The sequence below is a fragment of the Sinocyclocheilus anshuiensis genome, unplaced genomic scaffold (genome assembly GCF_001515605.1).
Source record: "Sinocyclocheilus anshuiensis isolate Anshui unplaced genomic scaffold, SAMN03320099.WGS_v1.1 scaffold1144, whole genome shotgun sequence".
NCBI lineage: Eukaryota > Metazoa > Chordata > Actinopteri > Cypriniformes > Cyprinidae > Sinocyclocheilus > Sinocyclocheilus anshuiensis.
This window is the reverse complement of record NW_015551101.1, coordinates 1,062,363-1,076,504: the sequence shown is the minus strand read 5'-3', so window position 1 is coordinate 1,076,504 and position 14,142 is coordinate 1,062,363. Positions and strand designations below refer to the sequence as shown.

General features: G+C 35.9%; 1 protein-coding gene across 1 annotated transcript in view; it reads left to right on the top strand.

The window, feature by feature from the left end:
• Nucleotides 1-14,142, top strand: part of timm50 (translocase of inner mitochondrial membrane 50 homolog (S. cerevisiae)) — a 40,945-nt gene that overhangs the window by 14,555 nt on the left and 12,248 nt on the right. The window contains exon 4 of the mRNA XM_016452895.1: nucleotides 4,801-4,822. Within this exon, the coding sequence (XP_016308381.1) occupies nucleotides 4,801-4,822 (22 nt within the window). The remainder of the gene's footprint in view (nucleotides 1-4,800; nucleotides 4,823-14,142) is intronic.

The following is a 14,142-nucleotide window of genomic DNA, read 5'->3' as shown; positions in this document are numbered from 1 at the left end:
TCACCAAGTTTCGTAAAGTTTTGAGTTTTTGTTTAGGTTTTATAGGCTTTTGGGTATATTTGGCCATGCCCCTTTTAAAATGACCCCATTATGGCTAACCAAAGGACAAAATTATTATTTTTTTTTGATAATTATAGCTTGAGCTCTTACATAACTGTTCCAAGTTTAGCGAAGATATCTCATTCCGTTCAGGAGTTATAGGCATTTTACTAAAAGTGGCCCTGCCCCCTCCGAACGTTTTGGCATCCCTTTGCGACGGTGAGTCAAAAGTTAAACTTTTTTTTGACAATTATTGATATTCACTCTTCAGAGAATCTTTCTGCACTGGTTTGGTTATGATTGGGCAAAAAACCTAGGACTAGTTCGCAAAAGTAGGTTTTTAACATATTTGTGAATAATTAATGAACGATTTGATTGACAGCAATGGTTCTTGAGGCAAAGTTTCTCATTATGAGGAGTTCTATCAAGTGATATGCATATTTCTGTGAATGAGTGAAACACCACGTGATTACTGAGCCATAAACCTCGTTAGCGCCAACTAGTGGCGGATTTCTTTCAAAATTCGTACAGACCTTTAGAGCCATGAGTCGAACATGCCCACCGAGTTTCGTTCCGATCGACCTCCGTTAACCTTGTCTAATAGGTGCTCAATCTTCATTGGCCGATGGCGGCCATGTTTTTTGAGATACGCCGATGTCCTCATAGACCCTTATGGCACATTGGACAAAGACACTGCATACCAATTTTCAAGCCGATCGGACCAACGGTTGCGAGGTTATAGTCATTTTTATGCTTTTTCCATCTTATAGCGCCACCAAGTGGCAGAGCTGCACATTTTTTTTATTTGACCAAAAATCGAGCTCATACACATGTGTACCGAGTTTGGTTAGGATACGTCATTTTGTTCACAAGTTATAGCCTTTTTAGTAAAAATGGCCCCGTTTCTGTAGCAAATGTAGCTATTGCTCATTGTGAATGTTAATGCATTAACTAAGGTTAACTAATGAGGTCTTACTGTAAAGTGATACCTATAGGTCTTTATAGTTCTTTTGCACTTTAATCTGTGTAAAACTTTTAGCTTTATACATTTTTCTGTATTGCTTTATTGCATTTAAATGTTCAGTTATTTTTGTTATAAGAAAAAAGTTATTAAACCTGTTATACTGTATTATGTCAGCACTTATTTTAAACTCAATTTCAATACCGTGATAACACCGTATACCGTGATAAAAGCATTAGCAAGTAATCGCAACATGACAATTTGATACCGGCATATCCCTAATATATACATATATATATATTTTTTTTTATTATTATTCTTTGAGGGGTTGTGTGAATTAAAAGCTACCTTTTTACCTTGTTCGTTTATTTTTAATAATGTTTTGAAGTTCTTTTTAAATACCTTTTTTAACCATTTTATTTCATTTTTGAGGAGTTGTGTAAATTTTGTTGAGCTTATTTTTAAATGCAGTACCTTTTTGCTATTTTTTTCAGAGTGGTTGTGTACATTTCTTTGTAGCTTGTTTATACTTTTTTACCATTTTGTTTATTTATTATTTGAGGGGTTGTGTAAATTAAAGTACGTTTTACCTTATTGTTTGTTTGTTTGTTTATTTATTTTGAAGTTATTTTTAAATACCTTTTGTTTAAGCATTTTATATATATATATGCCATATGCCAATATGATTGACATCAGCAATCATTTTAAAACATTGCAGTATTTTCCAGGCTCTTAGACATTTTGTATGAACGATCCCTTTAAAGGCTTACCTTTCACATCAGTGTGCTATGTGTAAAGGCTTGAGGTGTTTCCTCGGGAAGATTGCTGCCTCAAAGCTTTAGTTCTTCACATGTCTGTCACTGGAGATCCTGTAGGCTGTGGATCACTTTGAACAGGCACACTTCTCAGGCAGTTGAGATGTCGTAAGAGTTGTGAATGGAGTGTGCCAGACCTTTCAAAGCTGAGTCACGCATCTCATGCTGAAGACATCTGCGAGACTTGACTTATTAGACTTCTTGCCAGAAGGTCTTGTCACCCTGCCACAATATTTTGAATATGGTTCGCACCTCAGTCTTTTAGTTATTAGATGTTCTCGAAAGATCATTCAACCAGTTCAACCTGTAACGGTAAAGTGTTTGGGGAAATGGATTGTTTGTCATCTCCCACTGTTACACATTTGACATTAGCACACATTTTACTTGATTTATGTATTTACAAAACAAGTGGTTGGCTGTTGTAATTTCCAGCGGCAGTAGCCGATTTTATGCTAGACTTTAGCTCAAGGACTGTTTTGAAAACAGGAACCTTCACCAAAGCCATAACCTTCAAACGGACTGTTTATCCAGCATTTGTCATGTGAATTAAACCCTCTTAATAATGTCCTACAGAAACAAGTGACTTGTAGGACACACTAAGCACAGTGTGGTGATGTTTGTTGTCTACACTTCTTTGGTTTAATGACCCTTTTGGCTTGCTTGCCTTTTGGACAAGTGATGGAACTGGGCACACTTCACATGTAGTTAAGACCTTGTTGGAGATATATGTGGAGTGTGCCAGGCTTTAGGGTGCCATTTTTTACAGCCAAAGTTCTTAATTGAAGGGCACTTAAGGAAGGTGACAGCGTGAGAGCAAAGACTGAATCCTCTTCTCATAGAACAGAATTGGATGTAAGAGCCACTATGGCTGTTGGGGTTTGTTTCGGTGCTTCAGCATGTGCAACATTTCCTGCAAGGCTTTCAATTCAAATATTCTTCAGTGCTGATAAGAAATATTAACAGATTCATTTAGATAACTGTTCAAATGTTTGGGGTCAGTAGGATTATTAAAAGGATTTTTAAATAATTTTTTTATGTTCACCAAGGCTGCATTTATTTGATCAAAACTAGTAAAAACAGTAATAATGTGAAATATCATTATACTTTAAATCAGTCTTTTCTATTGTACTATATTTTAAATTTTAACAATGTATAATTCATTCCTAAAATGCAAAGCTGAATTTTCAGCATCATTACTCCAGTCTGCAGTGTCACATGATCCTTTAGAAATCATTCTAATATGCTGATTTTGTGGTCGAGAAACATTTCTTATTTTATTATCAATATTGAAAACAGTCGTGCTGCTTAATATTTTTGTAGAAACCTTAATACAGAAGAACATAATTGAAGTAACAGTTTTTTGTAACATTCGTGTGTCCTTCCTGAATACTTTTTTCTTTTTTTAATAATCTTACTGACCCAAAAATTTTGAACGGTAGTGTATATCCATCTGGAATACTAATGTATGAATAGCAGTGTGTTTGTGGGTAGATATGAGTATAGTGCACTCTGTATGGTTCCAGAGCTTTCATCTTCAGTGGTTGTGGGTTTCTCTTAGAATACAAATATAAATACAAATTCATAGCTAAAATAGATCAAATGAATAGATAAAATATTTTTGCTTGCATGCTCGTTTGCCATAGGCAACCCTTGCATATACTGTGTTAGTTCCATAACCATGAAATTTATCCATTGCTTTTTTGGCTTTATTAATATAAACAACAATCTCTCTCTCTCTCTCTGTATTATCTGTCTTCTTTATCTCTTTGCAAGCAATGACTGAAACCTAAACTGATAGTTCAGCCAAAAATGTGAATTCTGTCATCATTTACTCATCCTCATGTCATTCTAAACCTGTATAAACTTCTTTCTTCTGTGGAACACTTTGCAGCACGTCGGAAACACACAGAGAGAGAGAGAGAGAGAGAGAGAGAGAGAGAGACGTTTCTCAAATTATCTTAGTTTCACAGAAGAAAATCAGACAAAGAAATTTGGAACAACATGATTGACTGAAGTCTGATAAGGTGCAGAAATGTAGTTCACCAGTTGTAGTTCATCATGTTTAACAAGGTGTTGCTTTTCTTAACTCCACTTATTTATATTTTCTGTTTTCACTTAACATTTATAATTGAGTGATGTGTTCATGTGATGAACCAGAAAATTGAGGCTTGCTAAAAGCGCACTTGGCCCTTTGTTTCTGTATACTGGCTGTGTGCAGTTTTTGTCCAGTGGAGGGCGCTAGAGTGGTTTCTGTACAATGAATGAATGCAGTAGGAGAATGACAGGGGTTAGAAACAGGCCCTTTGCCCATGTTGTACTGTGAGCCATACCACCAGGCAGCATATGGTGGTCCTGGACCCCAAGAGGGGCAGAACCTGCTGACAGATGCAGCTGAATATTAATTGGTTTGGCACTTATTGATGGACCAATGTGTATTGTTATTAAAAGACTAAAGAACTATATATTTGTACATTTAATCTCTGACAGTAATATGCCAAAAGGTATTTTAGCTGTGTCTGATGTGCCATGTTCAGTAGTATTATAGAATAAATGTATTGTATATAATATTGTAAGTAAACCAAAACTTGAACTAAACGTTAACTTAATAAACTTATTTTAAGTTTTTAGCTAGCTGCCAAAGCAACATTTCTCATTTTCATTTAGTTTAACATGATGTACTAAAATAATTAAAAATTAAATAAAAATGAATATATAATATAAATAAATATGTAAGCATAAAAAACTAGTAAAATGGCAAAAATGCCAAACAAAATTACTAAAACGTTAACTAAAAAGAAAATGGAAAATGAAATAATTGCCTGTCAGTCTGGAAGAATCAAAGGAGTTTTATCAAACATTTTACTGTTAATTTGTTGTTGTATTTCTAGTTTGTATGCACATGTGGTGACTTGATGTAACAGTGTGCATTGAAAACATGTCTACTTGTATCTCACCTCTCTGTTTTCTTTCTTTCTTTTTTTCCAGATTCCAGATGAGTTTGATAATGGTAAGTCCTCCTCTTATCTGAACACGTCAGGCCCTGAGGCAGTTCTGAAATGGTTTGGACATTTCATGTGCTTACAGAGGCTTTTCACACTGTATTGAAAAGTAACCTTAACGTAATAACCCAAGCTGAGGGCCTATTGTGGTGGGCATTTTATTCCTACATACAGATTTTCATCTAATTGATAAGAGAGTTTAGTTTCACTTTTAGTGGGTTTAAAGGCACTGAATGCATAGCTCAAAGCTCAGGAGGAAGTTGGCATGACAAAAATAAAGTAGAGAACTCCATTATTTGTAGACCTTCAGTCTACAAGCGCAAAATGCTGTCATTCCCCCTCCTTTTGAAAGCAGAGTATTGTTTGCCCCGTTACACAGCCCTTTTTAGCAGACGAGGACCCTTCTGGCCTGCTTGTTATGTGTTTGTTCACTTGTCAGTTAGCATGGCACATGATGGATTTCTGGTGCCATGCAGCACCTTTTACCCAGTGCCAGCGGGTGTCAGCCCACTTCACAACCAAATGTTTCATGGGGCCAAGCCCCTGCACATGACCCCTGCAAGCATCAATCTCTCACACTCCCAGATTGGCCCTTAACCAGTGGCATGCGGTGCATGTGCCAGTTCACATTGGCAGTTATTTCACTGCATTCATTCACGCTGAATTGACGCTTAATTGTGGGTTGTTGAATTATGAGGCTTGTGACTCTTTTAATAGTTCACACAAAAATAGAAATTCAGTCACCATTTATTGACCGCTATGTTGTTCTAGACCTGTATGACTTTCTGTGACCTGTAAAAAACACATTGTGAATTTTTAAAGAATGTCAATTTTTTTAACACATACATTTTATGTTTGACATCAGTTGTTTTTTTGTTCATTTTGGAGCTAGAAACTCTGTTCTCTTTCACTTAATTTTACATGGGAAATTCAATACTTTTAAAGGGATAGTTCACCCAAAAAAGAAAATTACGTTTTAAATATGGATATTTTTCGTACAAAAACGCATCAGTTCGCTACAGTAGGCCTTTGTTCACCCCCCGGAGCCGTGTGAGGCACTTTTTATTATGGATGGATGCGCTTTATTTCACTTCTTTTGGACTGATGAACTGCAACACCCGCTGACTGCCATTAAACAACTTGGAAGATCAAAGGGGCTAATTTTCATTTTTGTGTGAACTATCCCTTTAAGTTTGTGGTCAGTACGATTTTTTTAAAGGTTTTTGAAAGAAGTATCTTATAGAAGTCTCTACAGTAAACACAGTAATATTGTGAAATATTATTACAGATTAAAACAACTGATTTTTGATTTTGATATACTTTAGAATGTGATGTATTCATGTGATGCAAAGCTGAATTTTCACCATCATTACTCCAGTCTTTAGTGTCACATGATCCTTCAGAAATCATTCTAATATTCTGATTTGCTGCTCAAGAAACATTTATTTTCAATGTTAAAAAAACAGTTGTGCTGCTTAATGTTTTTGTGGAAACTGAGACGCATCTTTTTCATGATTCTTTGATAATTCAAAAGTTCAGAAGAACCACGTTTATTTTAAATTGATATCATTTGCAGCATTATAAATGTTTTTGTCACTTTTGATCAATTAAGTGCATCTTTGCTAAATAAAAGTATTAATTTCTTTTTTTTAAATCTAACTTAGCGCAAATGTTTGAACAGTAGGGTTTATTCTTCGGAATTTCACAGAAGAAAGTCATACAGGTTTGAAACTACATAAGTGTGAGTTAAAAATAATTGCATAGTGTTTTTTTTTTTTGTTTTTTTTAAGGTGTACTGTTCTTTTAAGTTTGGCTTCCTGTTTGTGAAATGGCTTGGGTTTTATGGTGATTTTTGTGTGGTTATTTGACTTTGATGTATTTATAGCACCATCGAGTACAGATATGCCATCTTCAGAGCATTACCATTAATAGAGTAAAGGTAGAGACGCCACTTAACAGCGGTAAATGCAGACCACCTGCGCTTTTCATTCACTGCTGATGTCAATTGAGATAGCAGGCTGCTTTCGCTTCCTCTACGTGATCGCACACTCTTATCATAATTACGTAATTAATTCCACGCATTCCCTGAAGTGTCCTCCCCCCCCAACACCGATTTATTACCTCCGAGCCCAAAGCCAACACTAAAGCTCTTATAGCTTTTAATGCCATAACGAAGGCCCATGATTACTTTCGGGACCGAGGTGAAACGCCTACTCCCTCAAGGGAGTGGAGAAGCAGGTTTTCTGCCTCCTGGGCCCATGCTCACCCTCCCTAACACAGCAGAAGGCCAGCGTGGGGATGAAGAGTGGACCCTTGATAGGCGCCGTCCTCAGGGAGAGGGGACAAGGCAAACAGGCGTGCCTCCCAAAAACCTTTTCTGCCTTGCCAAGTGACGGCATTCAATAGAAGACGCTTATATGCACATCCTGCGCCAACCCGCCCCCTATCAAAACCTGCATCACTCAATTTGTACGAGATGGCAACTGGCCAGTGATATAATTTATGGAGTCACAAACTGTTGTTTTTATTAGATCACATCACCGAGACTAATTCTTTGTGTCTGTTTGTTTAAAACTTTGGAAACTGCATGGTTTCGTACTTGTGTTACTGGTGTAATGTGTGGAGTGAAATATAACGACAGGTTCACTCATCACCTGGGTCTGATCTTTGAAGAACAAGTGTAGTCTTGTTTGCAGTGGTGCTGCGTGGATTCAAATGTGTCAGGAGGAGGGGTTGATTTGCTTGAGCTTAAACACACAAAGATTTCATCACCAACCGATAGCAACAACAATAATCAGGAAATAAAAAGGGGAGGGTTTGTGTAATGCTCAGGTGTGAAAGCTCACCTTCCATTGAAGGCATTGGGCTTATTCGGTTATCTCTGTAATCCCTTTTTAGTCTGCCAGGCATGGATCTCATAAACCTGAAAACTCAAAGAAAAACTTGAGAAGTATATATTAACAATATATATTAGCGTCCACACCATTAGGCGATACCGTTCTCTTTATTATAAGCGTGTGCTGCAGTTTTGTCATCTGCCACTTACAAGTTTCTTAAAACTTTGATTGGTTGTCAATGTTTTTATCATTAATCCACTATAAAAAAATCATGCTGAAATTGATGTGGTATGGCTATTCTCATATAATTAGAATAATTATTCAAACTTATGCTCACCAAGGCTGTTTTTTTTATCAAAAAGTAACATTTGTAATATTGTGAAATATTATTACAATTTAAAATAACTGTTTTCTATTTGAATGAATGTTTAAGGGATAGTTCACCCAAAAATGAAAATTCTGTCATTAATTACTCACCCTCGTGTCGTTCCAAACCTGTAAGGCCTTCGTTTATCTTCGGAACACAAATTAAGATATTTTTGATGCATTCCGAGAGCTCTCTGACCCTCCATATACAGCAAGGATCCTTAAACGATCAAGACTCAGAAACATAGCAAGGAGATTGTTAAAATAATTCAACCATAATTTTATGAAGCTACAAGAATACTTTTCTCCAAAATGGCACCAGGGTGACGCGGAGGGGATGAATAGTTGAATAAAGTCATTATTTTTGTTTTCTTTGCGCACAAAAAGTATTCTTGTAGCTTCATAAAATTACGGTTGAACCACTGATGTCAAATGGATTATTTTAACAATGTCCTTGCTATGTTTCTGAGCCTTGATCGTTTAAGGATCCTTGCTGTCTATGGGATGTCTTAGAGAGCTCTCGGTATGCATCAAAAATATTTTAATTCGTGTTCCGAAGATAAAAAGTCAAAAATTTGGAACAAAGTTCCAAAGTCTTACTGGTTTGGAACGACATGAGGGTGAGTAATTAATGACAGAATTTTCATTTTTGGGTGAACTATCCCTTTAAAATGTAATTTATACCTGTGATGCAGAGCTGAATTTTTTGCAATCATTATTCCAGTCTTTAGTGTCATACTCATGATCTTTCAGAAATCATTTTAATGTGTTATTTATTGTTATCAATGTTGACAACAGTTGTGCTGCCTAATATCTTGTGGAAACTGTGGTAAATTTTTAAATGAACACAATTTATTTGAAACAGAAATAGTTACAGTTTCTTAAAAGAAATTTACTGTATGCTCAACAATTCTTTTTCAAATAACTTGAATGAATTCATATTTGAAGTGAAAATTAAACATCTAATGTTACTCTAATGGCGCTTTTCCACTGCATGGTACGGCACGGTACGGCTCAGTACAGTTCACTTTTGGGGTTGGGGTTCCAAGTGAACCGTACCGTTACCAAAACGTGACGTGTAAACTCTGCTGATCACTGATTGGCTGGAGAGAATCGTCTCTACCTTCGTCTCGCACTGAACTTGCGACACAAACACAAAAGAACCACTAGATTTAAATCAGCACAGCCAGCGAAGGATCGAATGCAACTGTTTTGAACGAGCGCACCTTTTTTTTTAATAACCAAAACGTTTCGTTGTCTGTTGCGGAAGTACAGACGTTCCTCTCGTTGATGGCAGAGGAGCGGATCCAGCTAGAGCTTGATGGGGCGACGCGAAATGAAAAAGTTTTTTTTAGCGGTTCTTTTGTGTTTGTGTCGCAAGTTCAGTGACGCAGGTAGTGATGATTCTCTCTAGCCAATCCGTGATCAGCAGAGTTTACACGTCACGTTTTGGTAACATCACAGTTCGCTTGGAACCCCAACCGAGGTGGTACTAAAAAAAGTACCAGGTACCAGGTACTGTACCCAGTGGAAAACCCCCCAAAAGTGAACCGTACCGTGACGTACCATGCAGTGGAAAAGCGCCATAAGTTCCAGGTAGACTGTAGTGTTGACCTTGTTATAGGGAGGAATAGGTTAGTGGGTCAGAACTGTTATTTCATCCTCAAGCACAAAAAGTCTCCGATACTCAAAGCAAACAAATGGCGAGCTGTAGATGACCCAAGAAAACACAAGCTTAGGCTTGGTACTCTATCCACAGGACAGTTATATCCCCATATGACAGCAGCGAGAGAGGGGCCACACCTAAAGACCACTTTTCATGGATGGGGAAAGGAGCGATTGACAGGGAGGAAAAAAGCAAGAGGCTCCCAAAGAAAGGGATGGAAGAAAGGCAATTGAGTAATGGCCTTTGGCAAACTAGCGAAGCATATGCTAACCCAGTGCAGGATTAAAGGAGGCCTTTGTTGAGTCCAGAGCCCTAGCCATCGATCTTCCTCTCCCTCCCTCCTTGCCGGAGACTCAATGGACATCCCTCCAGAGAGCCACAGACCCTCTGTGAAGCAACAATGGGACTCCTCGCATTTACACTGACAAACAAGGTTAGCACAAGAGACTCTTCAAAGTGCACCCAGTTGTTCTGCGCTGTTCCGGTGTCGTCTTGGATCAGTCTTGGTAACGGTTTCTGCAACTGTTCACCCTTTGTATTGATCTTGGTCTAGTGGAGAAGGAAGGACTTATGCCGGGACAGATGTGCCAGTTTGGATGGAGTTTAACAGGCGACTGAAGTGGATGTGAAGAGGATAAACTTTTTCTAGAATCATACAAAAAGTAAAAGAAATGGTTACTCTACATACTCTACACTACCATTCAAAGATTTATTTTATTTATTTTTTTATCAAAAATGACAGAAAAAACATTTTCTATCTCAAATAAACTTTTTTTTTTGTAACTTTTTGTTTGTTTGTTTTTGTTCATCAACTAATCCTGAAAAAAAAAATGTATCAGTTTCCACAAACATTAAGCAGCACAACTGTTGATAATACTGAAAATTCAGCTTTGCCATCACAGGAATAAATTACATTTTAAAATATATTCATATAGAAAACTGTTGTTTTAAGTTGTAATAATATTTCACAATATTTCTGTTTTTACTGTATTTTTAATCAAATAAATGCAGCCTTTTCAGATACAACATATTCATCAGAATTGTCAGTAAAGACATTTATAGTATTACAGAAGATTTCTGTTTAAGGCAAATGTTGTTCTTTTGAACTTTCTATTCATCAAAGAATCCTGGAAAAAAATGCATCACGGTTTCCTAATATATATTAGGCAACGCAACTGCTTTCAACATTAATAATCAGAAATGTTTTTTGCATACCAAATCACCATATTAGAATGATTTCTGAAGGATCTGACACAAAATTCAGCTTTACCACCATTTACCATTCACGTTTAACATTAAAACAGAAAACAGTTAAGTTATAATAATATTTCACAATATTACTGCTGTTTTTTGTGTTTTTATTCAAATACATGCAGCCTTGGTGAACATAAGACAGTTCTTTCAAAAACTTTCAAAAATCGTACTGTTAAATGGTAGTGTAATTGGATATTTCTGTAAATTGTTTTGCCTTCATTTTGCCTTTAATTCAATTTTAATAGGCTTTCATTGTGAGAAATACATTTTTAAATGTACAATTAATATGAGGGAAAAAAATTCTGAAAGCCTGTTTCCAGTCTTTATTTCTAGTAATTTTTCCAACGCCCAATGTGACTCTTTTTGTCATTTCAATTTGTATCTCAAATAGTTGGAACAGTGTTCCACACTGCATGTACAATAATTATAAAATGCTTTATAAAGTTTTAGATGGAGTTCAGCATTTCACACCATAGACCGTGTCAACTCCCCGTCCCAATGAGCCACCTTGAGCTGCGAGACATAGACTTCACATTCTCAGATCTATATTTATAGAGCTATCACGAAATGATTCTTAAAACTAGATTGGTTAGATTGAACCCCTAGTAAACTTTTCGTGGGCGTTTGGCTCCTAATTGCAGGCCCTGTCCTGTTCCAAACTAAACACAGCTGCGCCTGCTCTCATGTATTCTGTGCATACGTTATTTTAAGTTGTAATAATATTTCACAATATTTCTGTTTTTTGATGAACATAAACAATTTAATGTGTCCTTGCTAAATAAAAATATAAATTTCTTTATATTTATAAAAATGATACATATATATATATACATAAAAATGATACATATAAATATATATACACACACATATATATATATATACACACACATGTATATATACATATACACATATATATATATATATATATATATATATATATATGTGTATATATACACATATACATACATTAGGGATGCACCGAAATGAAAATTCGTGTCCGAAACCGAACAAAATTAAACACTGGGCCAAAGGCCAAATACCGAACATGGTTTTTCACATTTTTTCCCCCCATTCTGTATTTTTAATCAAATAAATGCAGCCTTGTTGAGCATAAGAAACCAGTTTAAAAATCTTACCAACCCCAAACTTTGCTCCAAAAATATGTGGTTATTTTTTTCTATGAAACACAAAAATAGATTTTGCAGTTCCCAATTTTGGTATGGCCATAAACTTCTCTAAATTCTCTTAAAGCCTCCAAATTGCTACATATAAATTTAAGTCATCATTCACAATACAGTGATTCATACATCTCAGGTACCATATTTGATTTGAGAGTTGCATAATTAAATAATTATTAAACAAAGCCATCATATGGCTTTAGAAGACTTTAAATATCATGCATGGACCACTATTATGTTGATTTTAGTTCTTTAATATTTTTCTTTTGGGTTCCTCAAAGCAAGAGTGTCTTTAGAACAATATGTGGATGAGGAAGTGATCAAATGTTTGGAGAACTATTTGTTGTTCAACAGGTGTTTTTGTCTAACACCGCTTCAGGTTTGCTTCATAAATCCATTACTTTATAGAAACAAATCTGTGTTGCTAATGCCATATATATGGCACCTACACACCACCACTGTCTCCTTTCAACATGAGTATGATGACAAGACGTCCATCTCGTCTCACTCATTAGTCTCAAGGGAAAGCTTATTCCATTGGAGGCTGCCAACAGGCACATGCTCCCTCACAGAGCGCAAACACTCCCCCTCCGAACTAATCAAACAGGGGAGAAAAGGAGGGAAAGGGCTTGAGTGGCCAGAGGAGAGGGTGTTTAAGCAGTTTGTCATCCCTCCCCCAATGTCTCCCAATCAGCCTCCTTCCTTGTGCTCTGATGTTGTTGACGGGGCCCCTTGGCGGGCTGGCTGCCTTAACAGACGCACAGCGAGCCGAGTGGAACCTGTGTGCTGCCACTTTATCTGTCTTTTCTGCCGCTTGAGGTGGCATATGGCATGTGGCAACTGGAGGGAGCTGAGGCCATGAAATGGGGCTAATAACTTTAGTTTGAAAGATGTGGGGATGTTGTAAATTGTCTTGGAAGTAGCTATTATTGTTGGATGTGAGGATGTAATATCAGTAAGCTATAAATGGTTTAAAACGACTTAACATTTTTGCATTTTATACAGTAAGTTGTAGGGCGATTCGATTCTGATTGACAACCTTTCGATTCAATTTCCTATTCGATTTTCGATTGAATTCAGTTCAATATCGGTTATTTTGGATATATATCAGGTACAGTACATAACAAAATTTCCTCAAGGAAAAAAGTCTTGCAACTATTTCTGTAAAATATGCATGCAAATTAACTGATTTGTATACAAACGGTTACATTACGCTCAATTAAGTTATTTTATAATAATAAAGTTACAGTTACTTCATTATATTTCTCTGCCAATTAATTTTTTGCAATATAAACATTTAAGTGGTAGCTGTCATAAAAACTTGACGGATTTATTAAATTAGACACTAAAGAACAGTACAAAAAATATAATGAATTTGTTATATAGTGCATATATTTAGCAAAATGCTCCTCTCTAGAGTTAATTTCTCTAGCTGACTAACAAATTTATGGTCACTGAATATGTTTTTTCTGAGGTAAATGTGACGTTACGTGACATTATTTACAAGCTTATATTGACATATTTCCGTCATTGAAACGATTGAGCAATTACATGAGACAGAATACAGATTTCGGTATGTTGTACTCTTTTGACTTTTGACTTCTCAGGTTTTAAGAATCAATATCATTTCATAAAAATGATAATCGATTAAATGTGCTTTTTACTGTTTTGTCTTGCTTTTCAAATAAAAAAATAAATTACAAAATGACCATTTAAAAATATTTACTTAACACTGAACATTTTTTACCATTCTAGCAGACATTATACCAACAAAGCACAATTTAACTTAAAATTAATAAGGTAGTAAAATAATATTTTCTTTGGCCATTTTTGAGACCCCCTTCTTGAATCAGGCATGTATTTTTTTTACTGTACAAATAAATGCAGCCTTACTAAGCAGAAGAGAATTCTTTTTTAAAACATATCCCACAGATACAAATCTATTACAGATTTGAACACTATGTGTGAATGTTATAATAAATGTATTAATATAGCTGTTGTAATTATTATTATCATTATTATTGTTT